The sequence below is a fragment of the Platalea leucorodia genome (assembly GCF_965183815.1).
Source record: "Platalea leucorodia genome assembly, chromosome: 8".
Classification (NCBI taxonomy): domain Eukaryota; kingdom Metazoa; phylum Chordata; class Aves; order Pelecaniformes; family Threskiornithidae; genus Platalea; species Platalea leucorodia.
The window spans coordinates 24200198-24216027 of NC_138830.1; the positions used below are offsets into that span (position 1 = coordinate 24200198).

The following is a 15830-nucleotide window of genomic DNA, read 5'->3' on the forward strand; positions in this document are numbered from 1 at the left end:
AAAAAATCCCTAAATATAACTATATGTAACATATATATACACGTAGCTCACTAGTTTAGCAGTAATGCCAGGATGTCCAGGTGGCTGGGAACAGCACAGCCAGAGTGAACAATCCAGAGAGTGTTTCTAAACAGCCTAAAAAGTCCCAACCAAGTCTCTCCCTTTCTCTCTTTTCTTCTAATCACTGCAGCATTTTTACAGGAATCAGAACCAGAATCTCCTACAGCTGCACAGGGATGGTAATAAAAGTAAAAAGCAGAAGAGATCGGCCGTTTACCCCGTTATCCAACAAAGCGATCTCAGTGGCTTATGTGAGATCTGAGAGGTAAGCCTGACGCCAGAGAGGGTTGTTGCTTGTTGTCTTGTATTTTTATTAATAGGAAGTTAATTATTTTAAGAATGTAAGACAAGAAACTACATAATTAATATGCACTAAAGAGCATAAGAGGATTCTATACAATAATTTAGATGTATTAAATAAATAAAAAAATAATAGCAGCCTTCTACAATGCAGGCTACACATAGGTTTACTTCGGCTTGAAGTACCCTGGTCTTTAGTACACCTACAGGAACAGACTTGCTCCACAAGTGTTTTAAAGAAACATATCTATAAGATACATACGTAAGAGTGTCTAAGGTTAGGATAAACATTTTAAAACACACTTTACCACGGTCTCCACATATCTAATGACCCCATTCTCGGGTTGTTATGGGAAAAATTTGGCTGCAGGACCTGTCTGGGAGGTGCAGCATCAGCCTGGCTGAAAACCGACAGCGACGGCAGCTGGAAGGAATTTTTCGAAGCCTGCTTGTTCTCCACGGGGTAGAAGCGCTCCTGTGATGGGTTTGTGCCCCGAGTGCTCCCTTTAGGGCTCAGGGGGCTTTTTGGCATCAAGAGAGGCTGCTGAGATGGGCTCGAAGACCTTAATGCCGCTTTGCAGGCGTCTTCACCAGACCGGGGTAAGGATTTCAGCAGGTGGTTTAACAGGCGTGCCCCGAGGGTCTTGTCCATCCACTCGCAGGTGAGGAGGAGGTTGTGCACCTCGTGCATGCACTGAATGTACCCGGTGCTGTACCTCTGCTGGGCTTCCAGACCCACTTTGGAGTCGGCTGTGTTGGAGAGGAGGCAAGGGGAGTTGGTGAGCGGGTGAAAGCTGCCCGCTGTGTTCCTGCTTAAAAGCATTCACCAGGTTTCCCGTGTGCACAGGCTCCTGGGGGGCTCGGTGCTGAAGCCGGCTGGGCTTTACTATAAGGTGAATCATTTGCAGGGCGCAGGGGAAGGTGATGCAGGGTGCGAGCAGCCCCCATGTCCTGCTGCCCACCGCCAAGGGCAAAACTAGACCAAAAGACAGAAAGCGGCTCTGGAAGGAAAAAAAACCTTCCGTGGGTTAACCAGTGCCCAGCTCCATCTCCCCATCTAGTGGAGAAAGCCAAACCCGAGCAGCAGCCCGGGCCTCAACAGGTTTGAAAGATGCTTTTGCCAAGCTGCCAGCGGATTAAACCTGCTGGCACCCTCCTGCCCCGGCGCCGCCCGCGCTCGCAGGGTGTGGGGCCGGGCACTCACCCATCAGCTTGCTGCTCTGGATGTTCTGGAGGTGCTTCACCGTCATTTCGAGGATGTCCGCTTTTTCCAGCTTAGACTGCTGATAAGGAAAGAGTGCAGCAGTTAGAGGCAATGAAGGGTTTGTACCGTGCCCAGTTTCTCAAAGCAGAGAGACCCCCCAAACCAATCCCCCACCAGCAAAAGGGCAGAAAGCAGCACAAAAATGAGCACTTACATCCAGATGAAATGCGCCCACAACAGTTTCCTTCAGCTGGTCCAAGCAGTTATTAATCCTTTCCCTTCGCTTCCGCTCAATGAGGGGTTTCCTTAACTGGCAGGGAAAAGGAGGACAAAAAATTGCAGTTGATATTTTTTCTTACTCTCCCTGCCACAGTTCAGTGAGGGCAGAGAGCCTTATCCCCTGCGTGAAGCCAGCACAGGGTGACGCGATGCTCAGCAGGGACAAGATACGGGTGGAGAGTGTGCCGTCTCCAGCTCCAGCCTGTCCCTTAGGTGGTATCGGGTCTCAATTCTCCCACTTCCACTCATTTTAAGCACAGTTTACCCAAATGAAGCAAACAGAGAGAAATCTTTCTAAGGCAGCAAAAGGAAGCAGAAAAAACACCCACATGGGTTAAATTCAGAAAAAGCATCTTTATCATAAAAGGAAAAAAATTCTCCCATTTCTCCATGCCTGTAGCCCCAGCACTCATCATTCACGTGCCCAGTGCTGGCCTCCACGCGTGGGGCTGCTGTGGCAGCAGCGAGGAGGGGACCTACCTTCCTCTCCTCCTTGGTGCTGGTGAGCTTGTGGGTGCTGCCGGCGGTGGCTGCAGCGGTCATTGTAATCCAGGCTGCCCGACCCGGGCGCCGGGAGGACGGGATAGGAAGGAGGCACTTGGGCAGTGGGTCGCTCCTTTTCCCGACAAGTTCTTTGCTGCTCCGCTGCTCCTCTGCTGTATTTATAACCCAGAATTAGCATGTGAAAGGGGTCTTTCCTTGGCGGGACTTCTTTTCCCACACGAGGGGTCGAGCCCGGAGGTTTGTGGCCATCAATCAAAGCTGACAGGTCACTGCTTCTTTTCAATGACCACGCCGGCCCCCCCAAACGGCGACAGATGTCCAGCCTCCGACGCCGGGCTTTGGAGGGCTCTTTTGTTAGGGAAGAAGGGAAGGAAAATGGGCGCGCTCTGAGCAGCTTGCACGGCTCCTCGCTCAATTTGCACAGATTCCCAGGGAGGGAAACAATAGCCGGGAAGCGGTTGAGTTACACCTGGGAAAACGCCTTCTACCCATCTTTTTCCCCTCTATCTCCTTGAAGCGATGCCTCTTTTTACCTGCTAACCCAAGCCCCAGCCATTTCACATCTTTGAAGCAGCCTCTTAATTTAATAATAGAGTACTTGAGCTAGGAGTTCCTGCTCCCAGGAATTATTATTACAAGGTAATTATTATCGATTAAAAACTATTGACAGCAGACGCCCATAGGAAGGTTGTTTCCATCAAATCCTCCAGGGAAAACACAGGAACTTTATTTACCTCTTGGGAACCCAAATTCGCCGTTGCACACAGCTGTATGTAGGAAATATGTAACTCTTCTAGTTTTTGGCTGCTGTGTAGAATTTAATATTAAACTTACAGGCCATTGCAGATGCAAATGAACCCAGAGGTGAGTTAGTTCTGTGGGATTTTTACTACTTTGATTTTTTCCGCTGTGCTGCAAGGAATCTTGGGTGGTTTGGGGGGAGGGTGTTTTTCGGTTTGCCCCTCTGAAGTGCTAGTGCAGAAGCAGACGGGCCTTTGCAGGAGACTTGGCACAGGATGAGAATGCACTTTTATGCTTCCTCACTTCTGCTTGGTCTGGGGGGAGTATGAAGGCTTTTTTTCATGACTGTGCTTTTGCTTTCTGACAGTTGCTTTGCTAATGAGCAGGATTTGGCAGTGTCCTGTTGAGTCCCGCAGGTGAAGCCCTTTGGGTTGGTGTCGAATGTGTCACCTTATTGAAATGGAGACGAAGCGGCTGCAGCGGTTCAGAACCACCGCGAGCCGTCCCGACCCACCGGTGGGATTTCCCAGCACCCGGCATAGCGCCATGGCTGCAGAGCCCTCTCTCCCCACCTCCAGCCGTGGGTGGGGATGTACCCCAGCGATAAAAGCGAGGACATCACGTCCGTTGCTTAAACGCTGTGTGGGTGTGTGGTTGCCTGTGTGTAAGCGCAAACATACTTGCAGCATGTCTGTACGCCCTGCTGCCTGGGCTCACCATGAAAACGTGTCCCCAGACATGGTATCTCACAGGCAGAGGTTGTTTGTCAGTCAAATGCGGAGCTGGGGTGCAGTTACCCAGTTTTATAAGCGCCCTACTTGGCAAGGGCTCACAGGGGAGAGCCCGAGACGGGCTGATGTGGTTGTTGCGCTGGGAGAGGAGGGTTTGGGAGGGGAAGATTAATAACTTGTCCTTTGTGCCAGGTAAAGGGATGGGCTCCTTATCTCAGGTGTGTCCCCCGCACAGACAGTGAAAGAAGGTCCCACTGCCCTGTGTGGGAGCCCCTCATGTCAGCCAGCCCTGGCTGCTCACGCGTGAAGACTCCTTTGGTTTTTCAAGGTTTTTCCAGGCCACCCAGGGAAGTGGAACATTGCTGGTATTTATAAGGCGTAGCTGAGGCATCTGTGTCGCCACACAACTCCAGCAGCTTGGCGTGGAAGAGGCAGCGGGTGGGTTGGGGTCGGGCTCTGCCCTGCACATGGGTAGGGGGTGCGGAGCAGGCGTACCCCTGGCTCTGGGCAGTTTGCTAGGGTGCTCAAGGCTGGAAGCGCCTGCCCATCACTGGGGCATGCAACTTCTAACTGGGTTTGGCTTGGCTGGTGGGTGGGAAAGAGGAGAAGTCCCCCATCCCCCCCAAACACCCCTCCACCAGCACCTTGTGCAGAAAGAGGCAGTCGGGGCAGCAGGGGGAAGCCTGAGACCATCTAGGCTGCTGGCCCAGCTGAGCATCCAGAGGTGACAGTGAATGCAGAATTGCCTAAAAGCTCTGAAAAACATGTCCCGCACCCATTGGCGTCCCCCCGGCTGGGCATGGCTCTGGGGTGCTGAGTGTGCCCCCTGTGTTAGTGACCATGGGGCTCCCCGGCACCACCAGGAAAGGTCTCTCTGGTCTCTGTGGTGGTGGTACCTCCTCCCTCGCCCTCCCTTTCCTCCTTGGCCTGGACTGGCTGCTTCTGCCTTACCCTCCTTCCCACTTTCCTTGCCCTGCATGGTGCTGCTGAGCTCCCGGGCAAGGGGGATGCTCTGTGAGAGGGTTGCACACAGGCTTCCCTGGCAAAGCAGCTTCCATGAAGCAAGCAGGCAGGGGGATGCGGGTGGTGAGGTGGTGGGTGCCAGGGACAGCTGGGTGTGATGGGGGCCCAAGAACAGCACGGTGGCCCCTGATGCCCAGCCCTGGTCCATGCCCAGCCCCTGCAGGGCAGCTGAGCCCCCAGCCTCGGCGGGGCGAGACCCTCGGCTTGCCTGCTGGCGTCTGCTCTGGGTGAGCTCATTTCAAGGTTCATTTGTAAGACAGCACCACAGTGAAAAAGAAGAGCAGCTTTTGCTGTAAACAGTTATTTTACACCTCTCAGTCAGGGCAAAGGCCTTTATTTTGGAGGCGGGGGGAGTGCGGGCAGGAGAGCTGCCCTGCCTTTGGGGGAAGGCTGACATCTGTGCCGGGATTGTAGGGACCCAACAGGCCAATGCAAATGAGCATTAAAGGCAGCTTTCTGCAAATTCCCGCTTTCCTTTTGCATTGCCCACTGCCAGGTTTCACTGAAAAGGGGATTCTCCTTCGTAAACAAAGCCTCCTTTTTTTCCTGGGCTTTCCAAAAAAGAAAAGGAAAGAGAAAGGGGTCAGCACTGCTTGGAGTTTTCTTTTTTGCTATTTGTCTACATTTCACACCCTGGAGAAAGAAAACAACTTTTAACATCTGTTCCTGCACTTTTTAAGAGGGAAAGAAAGGCTCTTGAAAAGGGGGAAAGTGTGGCAGATGTTGGCAGGTTCCCTCCAACGCAGATGTCTTGCTCTGAAGAAAACTTTCTTTGGGGATTGGCGGCCAGGGCTCCTTTTTGACTCGGGACACGCGACTGCCTAGCGAACGAAGGGACGTGGGAAAGCGCCAGCAAACAAAAGGGCTTATTCAAACAAACCTGAGAGCCGTGAACAATCTAATAACCAGCAGAGAAATGGTCAGCAGCCCCCGGCCCCACTGGGGAGGAGTTCGGGGCAGCCGGGGGCCACGCAATGAGGAATTTTGCTGCGTCCCCAGGGCTGCGAGCAGGGGTGTCCTCTCCTTGCCCCCTGCCTGCTCCCTCTGGGGCATCCAACACAGCGCTTTGGCCAAGGACGGTCTTTCTTGAGGTGCTAAATGGTCTCAGCTGGTCTGCAGACTCAGCTGCGCGGGAGCTGGCTGCCCCATGGCGTCAGGCAGCAGAGGAGATGGAGGGCAGGCACCTGCTGCTGGCCTGGGCTGTCCCACACGCACCGGCCAAGGCACCGGCGAGCCCCCCGGCCAAGGCAGCAGGAGAGGAGCAACTACAGGACAGCAAGGATGTGAGAAGACACAGCATCTTTGTACACATATTTAATTAAGCTTTTAAGTAAGAGGTTCTGCCAAGATAATAATTAAAAAAAAAAAACAAACAAACCCAGCCCTATTGATTAGGACCAGTTGGAAGATCCCTCTGAAACTGATTTCGAGGAAAGTAAACTTTTTAATGGAAAGCAAAAATATTGAGAGAAAAAAGTAGTTTCTGTGAACCTTTTGTTCACCTTCTCCCCTTCTCTCTAGCTGCTAAAATAAAATGATTTAAAATAAGTTTTTTGCCATGAGAGCTGGTAACATTTTAGTTTAGACTTGATAGGAACAAAGTGAAAAAAGTGAGAAGTAGAGAAAAGGGAGCAGAGCCAAGAAAATTCCCATAAGCAAGTAACTAAAGCTGGTTTGCTGTTAAAGCTGAGGAGGTCCGTGATTATTCCTCTAATTCCTCCAAGTTTTGTTCTGCCTCATCTCTGTCCTGACCCTTTTTCTCTGGGCTCTGGGCAGGGCAGAGCCGCTCCTGCTGGTGAGGCTGCCCTGTGCTGGGGTGGCCGTGCCTCTTCTCCGCTTGGGGCTGGAGGGGAAAGCCCGGTGTGATGGAGCTGTGTTGCCTCTTTGGAGGTCAAGTGCTGGGGCGAGCGGCCCAAACCCCTGCTGTGGGTGTCCCCTGTGTTTCTACTATCAGCAGAGCCCTCCTCGCATGGCGGCTGGGAAGCAGGAGCCATCTCAGGTGGGCTGAGGAGCCCCACGCTGCAGGAGGGACGCTGCCTGTCACCAGGGACCCGCACACCCACCCAGGCCCGTCCCTCCTGCCTCTTGTGGCTCGGGGCGATGCTGTGGACACCAGCTCACCACCTGGCAGGACTGACCAGGAGGCCTGTGCAGTGCTGGGGCGGCCCCTGCGTCCAACCCAGGCCCTTGGCTGGCTAACGAAATGGCCTCGTTAACGCAGCCGAGCCTTTTGCAGGGATGGATTTGCTGTAGGATGGTGGGGGAGTAGGGGAGGAGAGATGAGCAGGTGCTCCTGAATGCTACCCGATATGCTGCACATGGGGCTCACAGCAGGACCACCTCTCCTCTCCAGGCCGGGGACACATCTGGACTGGATTTGTCCCCAGTTAAGCAACTGCTTGTCCCTCTTCTGAGGTGTGCAAGTGCGGGTCCCTGACTCGGAGGAGGTGCCGGTGGGCAGGCTGCCAGGTGGATGGAGGGGATGGTCGGGGTGTCCTGCCCCCTCCAGCCCTCCCAGCTGTGAGTGGTTTTTCTGGGTCTGCTTTTATCACAGGGGCTTTGCCTTTGGCACACGCAGTGACGCGGGGTTTGTGAAGCAAGGAGCCAAGCGGGGGTCTGGGAGCTGCAGGAGCGGGCAGCGGGCAGGGTAAGGCGAGGGCAGCGGCCGCTGCCAGGACAGAAGCGGGTCGGCCCTGATGTGCAACTTCAGTGCACCCTCTGCACCCTGCGCTCCCTCCCTCGAGGACAGGCTCCAGACCCGCCTTGCCATAAGCAAACACTCACTGAGGAGAGGCTGTTTTTACAGGGGCTTTAGTCATTATGAATAAAGAGTTTTTTTCATCTGGGTTTTTTCCGAATGTCAGTTCTGGTTCAAGGCTGAGGTCTATAAATGAGGGTAAAGCTCTCCATGAAAAGGTCTAAATCTGCAGGTTTCTCGATAGCTGTAAATCCCAAGCAGCCCATCCTGAAGCCCTGTGTTGCCCAGGGGTGGTTTGCTCCCAAAATGTTACAGCAAGAGAGGAATGTGAGGAGCAGCAAGACATGCCGGCACGGTGACTGGATGTGCCGGGTCCGGAAGGTGCAGGCGGTGCCTGGGCAGGCAGGCTGGCTCCCGGCACGCAGGCACGTAAACCGCAGCCGCTTGGAGATTACTCACTGCTGGGTTGCCTGGGGGGACCAGGGCTACGTCTCCAGGCTGGCCTCAGTTTGAGACCCACCATGTCCCATCTCAGGCTGGCGCAGCACGATCTGCAGGGGGACCACATGTCCAGCAGCCTGGCTAGGACAGGATAGTGCTGGAAATAAGCTGGGGCAGAAAAGCAAAGGGTGATTTATCTGTGCTTGGGGTGTAGAGAAGAGCATTTGCAGTCATTTGCTATTACAAGGAGAGTTGCCTGATAGCACAGCCCCGATGGAGCAGACGCCACCCACAATGGGACACGGGACTGAAGGCACCGTCAGAGCTTGCAGCGAGGGGAGCTGTGGCTGTGTTGGGGAAGGCTGCTCCAGAGACTCTGCATTGGAAGGCTGTATCGGTTAAATCCTTGGGGCTGGGGTGACACTGCCTGTACCAGGTCATGGTTTTTGGCAGAGGGCTGAGAAGTGATGGGGTTTGTGGCTGGGCAAGAGTTGTGTGGCAAGTGGGGAAGAGGCAGAAGGGATCTGGAGATGAGTCTTGATGTCTATGGTCAAGTGGTGGCCCGTCGAGGCAGTGTCCTACGCAATTCACTGTGGTGTAGACAGGGGTAGGAGCACAGTTGGAGGTTCACCTGCCCCAGAGACATTTACAGGTAGAGAGAGAGAGGACATACATGGCATTGGACAGTGCTACCTTCAGTATTTTCATCACAGGTGAAGTCCAGCTCCAGAAGTGGCATTGCACATCTTCTGGAAAAGCTGTTGATGTCTCTCGATCCAGCTCCTTTACTGAGTGCACCAAACCTCGCTAGCCCCAGCTCGGCTTCCTTGGTACCAGCTGGACCTACCATCTTTAGGAATGGACTCCTAGGCTAGGAAATAATTACAATGCTGGTACCAGCTGAGTAATTCTCAGCTTTTCTTTCACACTCCCCCCTCCAGCCTTCGTGTTAAGGATCAGCTGATGCTCCTGCCATTGCTCAAGATGTCTCCTGTCTGGCGGGTTAGCAGTGCTCCCGGCCCTGGAGGAAGTCTTATCTGCTGTTTTGTGGCCAGAAAGCTACCGCTTGCAACATGGCTCCTAGGCCAAGAGCGCCTTATAGGAAGAAGAAAATCTGATAAGCCGTGTGGGTGGTGACATGCTGATAAGCGTTAGCCCCTTGCCTGCGCCAAAGCGGTGGTACGAGGGGGGAGAGCCAAGCATGGTGGAGAGGGTGCAGGGGGCTTTGAGGGAATATTCAAGCTGGTTCTTGAACTTTCCCCATTGGGCATCCCACTTGTTTCATTCAGTAGGGCAGCTCTGGGCTTTTTCACACTCTCTGCGTGTGTAACGTTACCAGATGCCCCCTGATAACAAGCCTCATCTATAATGCAGCAAGTGCTTGGTTTATTCAGTAAGCTTCACGTGCACAGCAATGTCTGCATGGGTGCCTGGCTCCCCAAACATTGGAACTTGGGGCTCAGCACCCTGTACCCCAGGCCCTGCACACCCCCTATACCCAGGCCCTGCACACCCCCTATACCGAGCCCCCGCACACCCCGTACCCAGCCCCTGCACATCCCACACAGCCTGTTTCTTCTTAGCGTCTGGGTTCCGAAGCCTGCAGAAGGACCTGGATTAAGTTTCACCTTTGTGAGACAAATATCTCTTCTGTGACTGTGAGTAAACGCGACTTTCCTCCCGGCTTGGCCACATGCCAGTAGCAGCTTTCTTTTTATAGTACGTATGTATACGTGTACTGACACCACATCCTGACCCCCTGACACAAAATACCTTGTCAGCACGAATGAGGCAATGAGGCTGGTCGTCGTTAATGCTCTGCAGGGAGAGCGACTTGCAGCCCTCCTGCCAGCACGTTGTCCTGGCCCGCGGGCAGGTGGGCTGCCGCTGCAGGGGACAGCAGGACAGCCAGGAGGGCACTGGGCTTATCAGCAGCGTTTCCTACGCGCTGCTCGTTTCTGGTGCTGCAGAGCTGGGATTGCAGCACCCGAGGAAGTGGGGAAACACTCACTTGTTTTTTTTTTTGCACTTGCTGGTTCAGTCTCAGTGCAGCCTGGCTGCTGCTGGGACAGCAGAAAATGCAAGGGTTTAGGATGGGAGGGCATGAGCCACAGCGTCTCTGGTCTTTGCGAGCCGAGTCCAGCCTGGATTGTACATAAATTGTACACATCCTGCTCTCTAAGCTGATTTTTTTGCATCCGTATTTTTAGATCTAAATTTTTTACCAATCAAAGCAAAAAGGTTTATATTGCTTTTTGCTTTATAAATACTGTCTGGTTTTAACCATCTCTCTCTTTAATCTATTCAATTTTTTCCTTTCCATATGTATCTAGGGGATTGTCCTTCTTATAGGGATGAGGCTTTCTTATTCCTTTGGAGGAACCAAAGGGTGTAGGAAGTCCTGCTGTCTCCTGGGGCACGGTCACTCGGTGGAAGGATGCCCATGGCCCCCACAGCATGAGGGGGCAGCCAGGAGCCATGAGAAGGTGGGTGATGCTCCACAAGCTGGTCTGGGAAGCAGAAAAGCAGAGCTTGCACTCGTTTCAGCTTCTCCATAATGAGGCATGTAAAAATAATAACAAAAACCCCACTGTCACAACCCTTTTCTTCTTTCTTGTCTATTTTTAGCATTAGGAGTTGTGCCCTGGGTTTGCTCTGTCAAAAAGCAAAAGAGGCCACAACACACGTGAGCTCCCCAAGGAGTTTTCCAGAAGAATACCTGGGATGAGCTGGGTGTTTTGTTATGTTTCAACGGTGATGTTTCCTCCCGTCTCCCCATTCCTGGTGCGTATGTATGCATACGTGCAGACAGCGACTCACTTACACACCTGCACATGGAAGATTTTCAGAAGATACAAATTTTGCTGTAGAACGTAAATGAACTCGCTTTTGAAGGTGAATCCTGCTGAGCTGGGGGAAAGGGACTTAGCCCTTCCCAAGAGCAGGGCCTGACTTTGAAGGTGGCGACAGGCAGAGCTCTGGAGTGGCCTCTTCCTTGGGAGCCAGGGCTCCCATCAGGAGGAGGAGGAGGAGGAAGAGGAGAGGCACAGAAAAGCTTTGGAGAGTCTTGGGGAAGGTCCCTGCACATATTTGCTGGAGTGGCTTGATGTACATTTAAGTGTCAAGAGACATGGCAATGGCTCCTGTGCTAACTCAGCCCCACAGCAGCTGAGACTGAATCCAGCTGAACAGCAGCACTAAGCCCATGCCATTCACTGCAGAAGTTTTCTGCTGTAAGAGCTAATTAATTAGTTTCTGCAAAGTCCTTTGAAGGGGTAAGTGCTAAGTAAGTGCATAGCAGCATTATCCAGAGGGTGTGAGCTTCAAAGCTTAACGGGCGCTACTTAAATATGAATCGAATTAGTAAACTTGGTTCATAATTTCTTTAAAATGTAAAAGAACAGGGAAAGCATCTGAAAAAAAAAACCTCACCAGTCATTTTGGTAGTGCTGAGCCTGAGGAAGAGTCATTAAAAGAAGGCAGCTCGCCTGCAGATGAGCAATTGGCTTCCAGTTCCCCTTCCCTGGCTTTCAACCTTAACCTACCAGCATAGCCAGGAAAAACCTTTCTCCTTCAATAATTTTCTATTTTAGAATTGATTTGGTACAAGCAGGAGAATAAAAGTGCTAGGAAATAATAGAAGAAAAGCAGTCCTTTTGGAAAGATTGGTGGGTAAATTCGGGTCGGTAGAGAAAGCTCCTGCAGTACCTCTGCAGTAGCTCAGCCTCTCTTCTCCCAAAGCCCCCTGAAATTTTTACATGGCAGCTAGCCCTTGCAGGGACACGTGGAGCGAGGCCGGCTCACGGGGATGGTGGTCATTCAGGCATGTTGGGTGACCAGCGGAGCAAAACATCGCCCACCGAGAGCACCCGCACAGGCTGCCGGCCTCCTGGGCCTAGGCTGTCTCTTGCCATTGCTTACAATACAAGTGTTAAAAGGATGAAAACTAAAGGCTCCTGCCAATATATGGCATATCCTTTTAATTGTTTCACCAGTGTTCACAGCCTCGTGTCTTTCCTGCATGATTTGGGATTCGTGAATGTATTTGCTTCCAGTTCTATTGAATTAATGGATGTATTTGACTGCTTTTTTACCTTTTTTTTTTTTAGCTCAGGAAATACATTCTTCTATGGCGCTGTTTTTCAGGGCGACTTCTGTTATTTCCTTTCATGTTTACCACGCTGATGGAAATCTGATTTTGGCTTTAGAAGTAGATTCTCACTGGAATGGATGCTGCACTTTATAGATAACTTTCAGTTGTTTCACAGTAATAAAAAGTTTATTAAAAGGACATGGTTCTGCAGAATGACATACTGCTCTTTCTGCTGTCCAGGAAAGGAGTTTGCAAAAGATTTTTTTTCCTGTGATTCTTCTGGCAATTGTTTTTCTTTTCTGACAATCTTTACATGCTATCCTTAGTTCTTGTGATTTGCAATAATATTTTTAAAATGTGTTTTAATTCTGAAGTGGCACCTTGAATTGAGGATAAAGCATGCTTTCCCTGTGAGGAAAAAACCAATTGATATGGATAACAATTACATTTATCTGTGCTTGCTACTGTAAATAGGTTTTGGGGGGTGTGAATCTGTTCACTATGTATTAATTGAATGAACTGAAAGGTCACAAAATGCTCACCCAGAGATATTTCTTTGAGAAAAGCTTCCAGATTCTGCAGTGAACATCCCCAGGCAGTAACGGGTGAAACACAGTTTCAGGAACAGCCACAGGCACTTGTGAAACCTGCGTGATTAAATTCAGCCACTTCAGCTTGGTCCAAAGTCCACGGAAACACTTAGGATTCTTGTCCTTCCAAACTTTAAGTAGAAGGTATTCAGCATAACTGCAGTCGTCCCTACTCCTAATATTTCCTCCCCAAAGGCTTTTCCCTGAAACACTTTGTCAGGACCAGGAACCCGGATTCTGGTCTGTGAATCACACCAATGCATGCCCATGCCCAGTTAAAACATAAACTGGATGTTGGTTACATTCTTTTCTTTGTATATTTGTCAAGGCAGCTGGCAAGAAGACCCAGATTATTTTTTCAAATGGTCCGTGTCATGCCTATTGAGATGGCTATGTAGTTGGCAGGAACATCTCTATACCCGTTGCATGACGAGGTGGTGGCATGCACGAGGTACGGGCAGTTATTTCTACCTTTCTGCTCCCTGCCCCACTTCCCTACGATGGTTTGGGCTCTGTGCAAATGGGGCACATGCTGGGGAGTTCTCACGTGCACCACTGCCAGTAAAACTTGGTGTGGGGCTTTTTGTAGGGGTGACATTTATCTTGCTTGGGGTTGTGCCCGTTTGGGCTATGGGCAGTGACATCCGAAAGTGTGTGGCAGGCTGCAAGACCTGGGGGGACGCCGTGCGGGCCATGACGAGCGGCACTCAGGACCTGCCCCCGCAGTAGGGTAGTGGGGGAGAAGAGGAAACACCCTCCACAGGGAAAGGGCCTCTGTGCCCTACTGCATTACAGGCCTGGAAAAGAGAAAAGATAAACCAGGCGATGAGTTACTTCCCCTGCGTGAAGTACTGAGGAAGAGGAGGGTGCAGCAGAGGGATTAAGAAATAAGCCTCGATCCCTGGGGAGGGGGTGGGACAGAGACCCCAGGGCTGCTGGGGACCTACTTTAACACTGTATTTGAGAGGCAGTTGCGGTGCCGCTGTCTTAAGGGAACCAGCCCGGTGTAAACGACGTCCTGCAAGCGCGATGCTCTTGCAGGGATGTATTGGCTCAGCCTGGTTTTTGGCTGAACTGCAGGAGCCCGCGGTGCCCTTGGCAGCCTCCCTGCCTCCCTCCGCTCTTGGCCTCAGGGAGAGCCGAGGGAGGCTGGTCCTGGAGAGCTAGCTGCTGTCATGCAGAACCCAGCATCCCACACAGGGCACAGGGGCTCTGCGTAAGATACGGTCAAAGAAAAGGGGTGAGCAAAACAGAGCTGCTCAAAGGATGATTGATTTCACAGGATGACATATTTTTCCCCACTTTTGTCATTTGTTGGTACAGGATGGTGATTAGCGGAGCTGAGCCTGAGCTGCAGAGCTCCCTACAACCTCAAACCAGCAGCAAAAAGCCGTAGGATCCCATTTAGCCGCCTGTCCCTGGGGAGCAAACCACCTCAGTACTTGTCTTTCTAACTACCTTTTTTTTTCTCAGTGAAGTAACTTGGATTTTTTAATCATGTTTATTCACTTCCTAATTTGCAAGAATTAATTAATTCACAATGGATGTCTTAGTCATGGCTGTGAATTAGTGAATTGCTGGTGTACCAAGAGCTCTTTCACATGTTGAATTTAATTCCTGTTTCTAAGAGCTTAGAAAAATCATGCTCTCTCTGCTCACGGATTTCCCTACAGTATACTGTACAGGGATTGGTAACTGCACTGAACCTATTACTTGCATGATCTTTTTTCCAATGGTCATTTGTAAAGCAGTAGTGTCTATTTTCCAGGAGCTGGTGTTGAATCCCTGTACTGGCGCTTGCCTTTAATTCCTTCTTCTCTCTAGTCAGTACCCGGAATATTATCTGTTTAAACTTGAATGTTTTTAGCATAATTACAGGTTAACAATTTGAACACAGACATACACACCCTTCCCATGTTGGCTTTGAAAACAATTATTCCCAGCTCACAAGCGAGATATACGAACTGCCAATGTTTTGCCAGCTGCATGCTGTGGGCGCAGGCAAGCTTGGCAAGCCATGCCCCAAGGCCCCATCACTTTGCACAGGCAGTGTGTCCCCTGCCTGCTCTGGGTCCAGCGCTGCTTCATCTCTTATATCAAATATATATAAGAGCAAGTATATATATGGGGGATATAAGCAAGTATATAAAAATATATTTATATAAATATATATGTACACACACACTTGCTCTTGTATCTTTTTGTATATATCTATATTTATATAGATATATATGCTTGCTTATACCCCCACGTCCTATCCGGTGAGGTGCTGAGCACGACAGGGCTGGCTGGGGTAGCCCCCAGCGGCACTGGCACGCTGCCAGGCTGGACCCAGAGTCCACAGTACCAGTCCAGGGAAGCATCCCCAGTGAACCAGCGCTGCTGCAGCTGCCCAGCCACACCGCCCAGGGCAAATTCCTCTGCGCTTCCATGCTGTCCTACACAGGGACAGTTGCAAGTGTAGTCAGAAACATTTTTCTGTGCCTGAGCCATAGCACACAGCGGGCTGATTCACACAGGCAGTGCCACACACGCAGAAGACCTGTTGGCTGAGCATTTCACAGGTCTTTCCACATCAGAGATGGCACCAGGAATCTCACTTTGTCTTTAATCAGCCTGTTCTTCTGCTGTTAAGAGTTGTTTCCCGCAGGACATTGCAGTCAAGCCCAGGGAGCTCCCAGGGTGGAAAATGGAGGAGAACAAGGGGACTTTGCACAGCGAAGCCAACGGGATGTTGCAAGCGGCGACGTACAAAGGGTCCAGGAATGAAAATCCATCTCACTGGGGTGAGATGATGGACTGTGAAATACTGGAGGTTGCTGTCAGGCTGCTAAAAGACATAGCTAGCGCAGAGTACACGGGATATACATCCGAAAATGCAACACATGGGGCAGTGCGATGGCTGAGCACACTGCTTGGGCACGCCAGCCAAGCACCGCCAGACCGCTGTGATTTCTGGGACAGTTCGGGGTGGTATTTGTTGTCTGGATATGAAGACTATTTTTGCTTATGTTTGTTTGTTTGTTTGTTTTAATTTGATAAACTTCCAGCTCGGGGGAAGGGAACGCCTGCCAGGCATGGGGGAAAAGAGGAGACCCTGCAGTCCCCAGGGGAGCGTGTAGGTCCAGCACCCTGTGCAAACCCCATTGCGCTAATTCAGGTGTCG

General features: G+C 51.2%; 1 protein-coding gene across 1 annotated transcript; it reads right to left on the bottom strand.

Moving 5' to 3' along the window:
* Window positions 1-664: 664 nt before the first annotated feature.
* LOC309594650 (transcription factor HES-4-A-like) lies at window positions 665-2386 on the bottom strand (the record flags this gene model as incomplete). Its single annotated transcript, XM_082320852.1, has 4 exons — window positions 665-1110; window positions 1565-1643; window positions 1779-1874; window positions 2324-2386. The coding sequence occupies 4 exons, from the start codon at window positions 2384-2386 to the stop codon at window positions 665-667; spliced, it is 684 nt and encodes a 227-aa protein (XP_082176978.1).
* Window positions 2387-15830: the final 13444 nt, after the last annotated feature.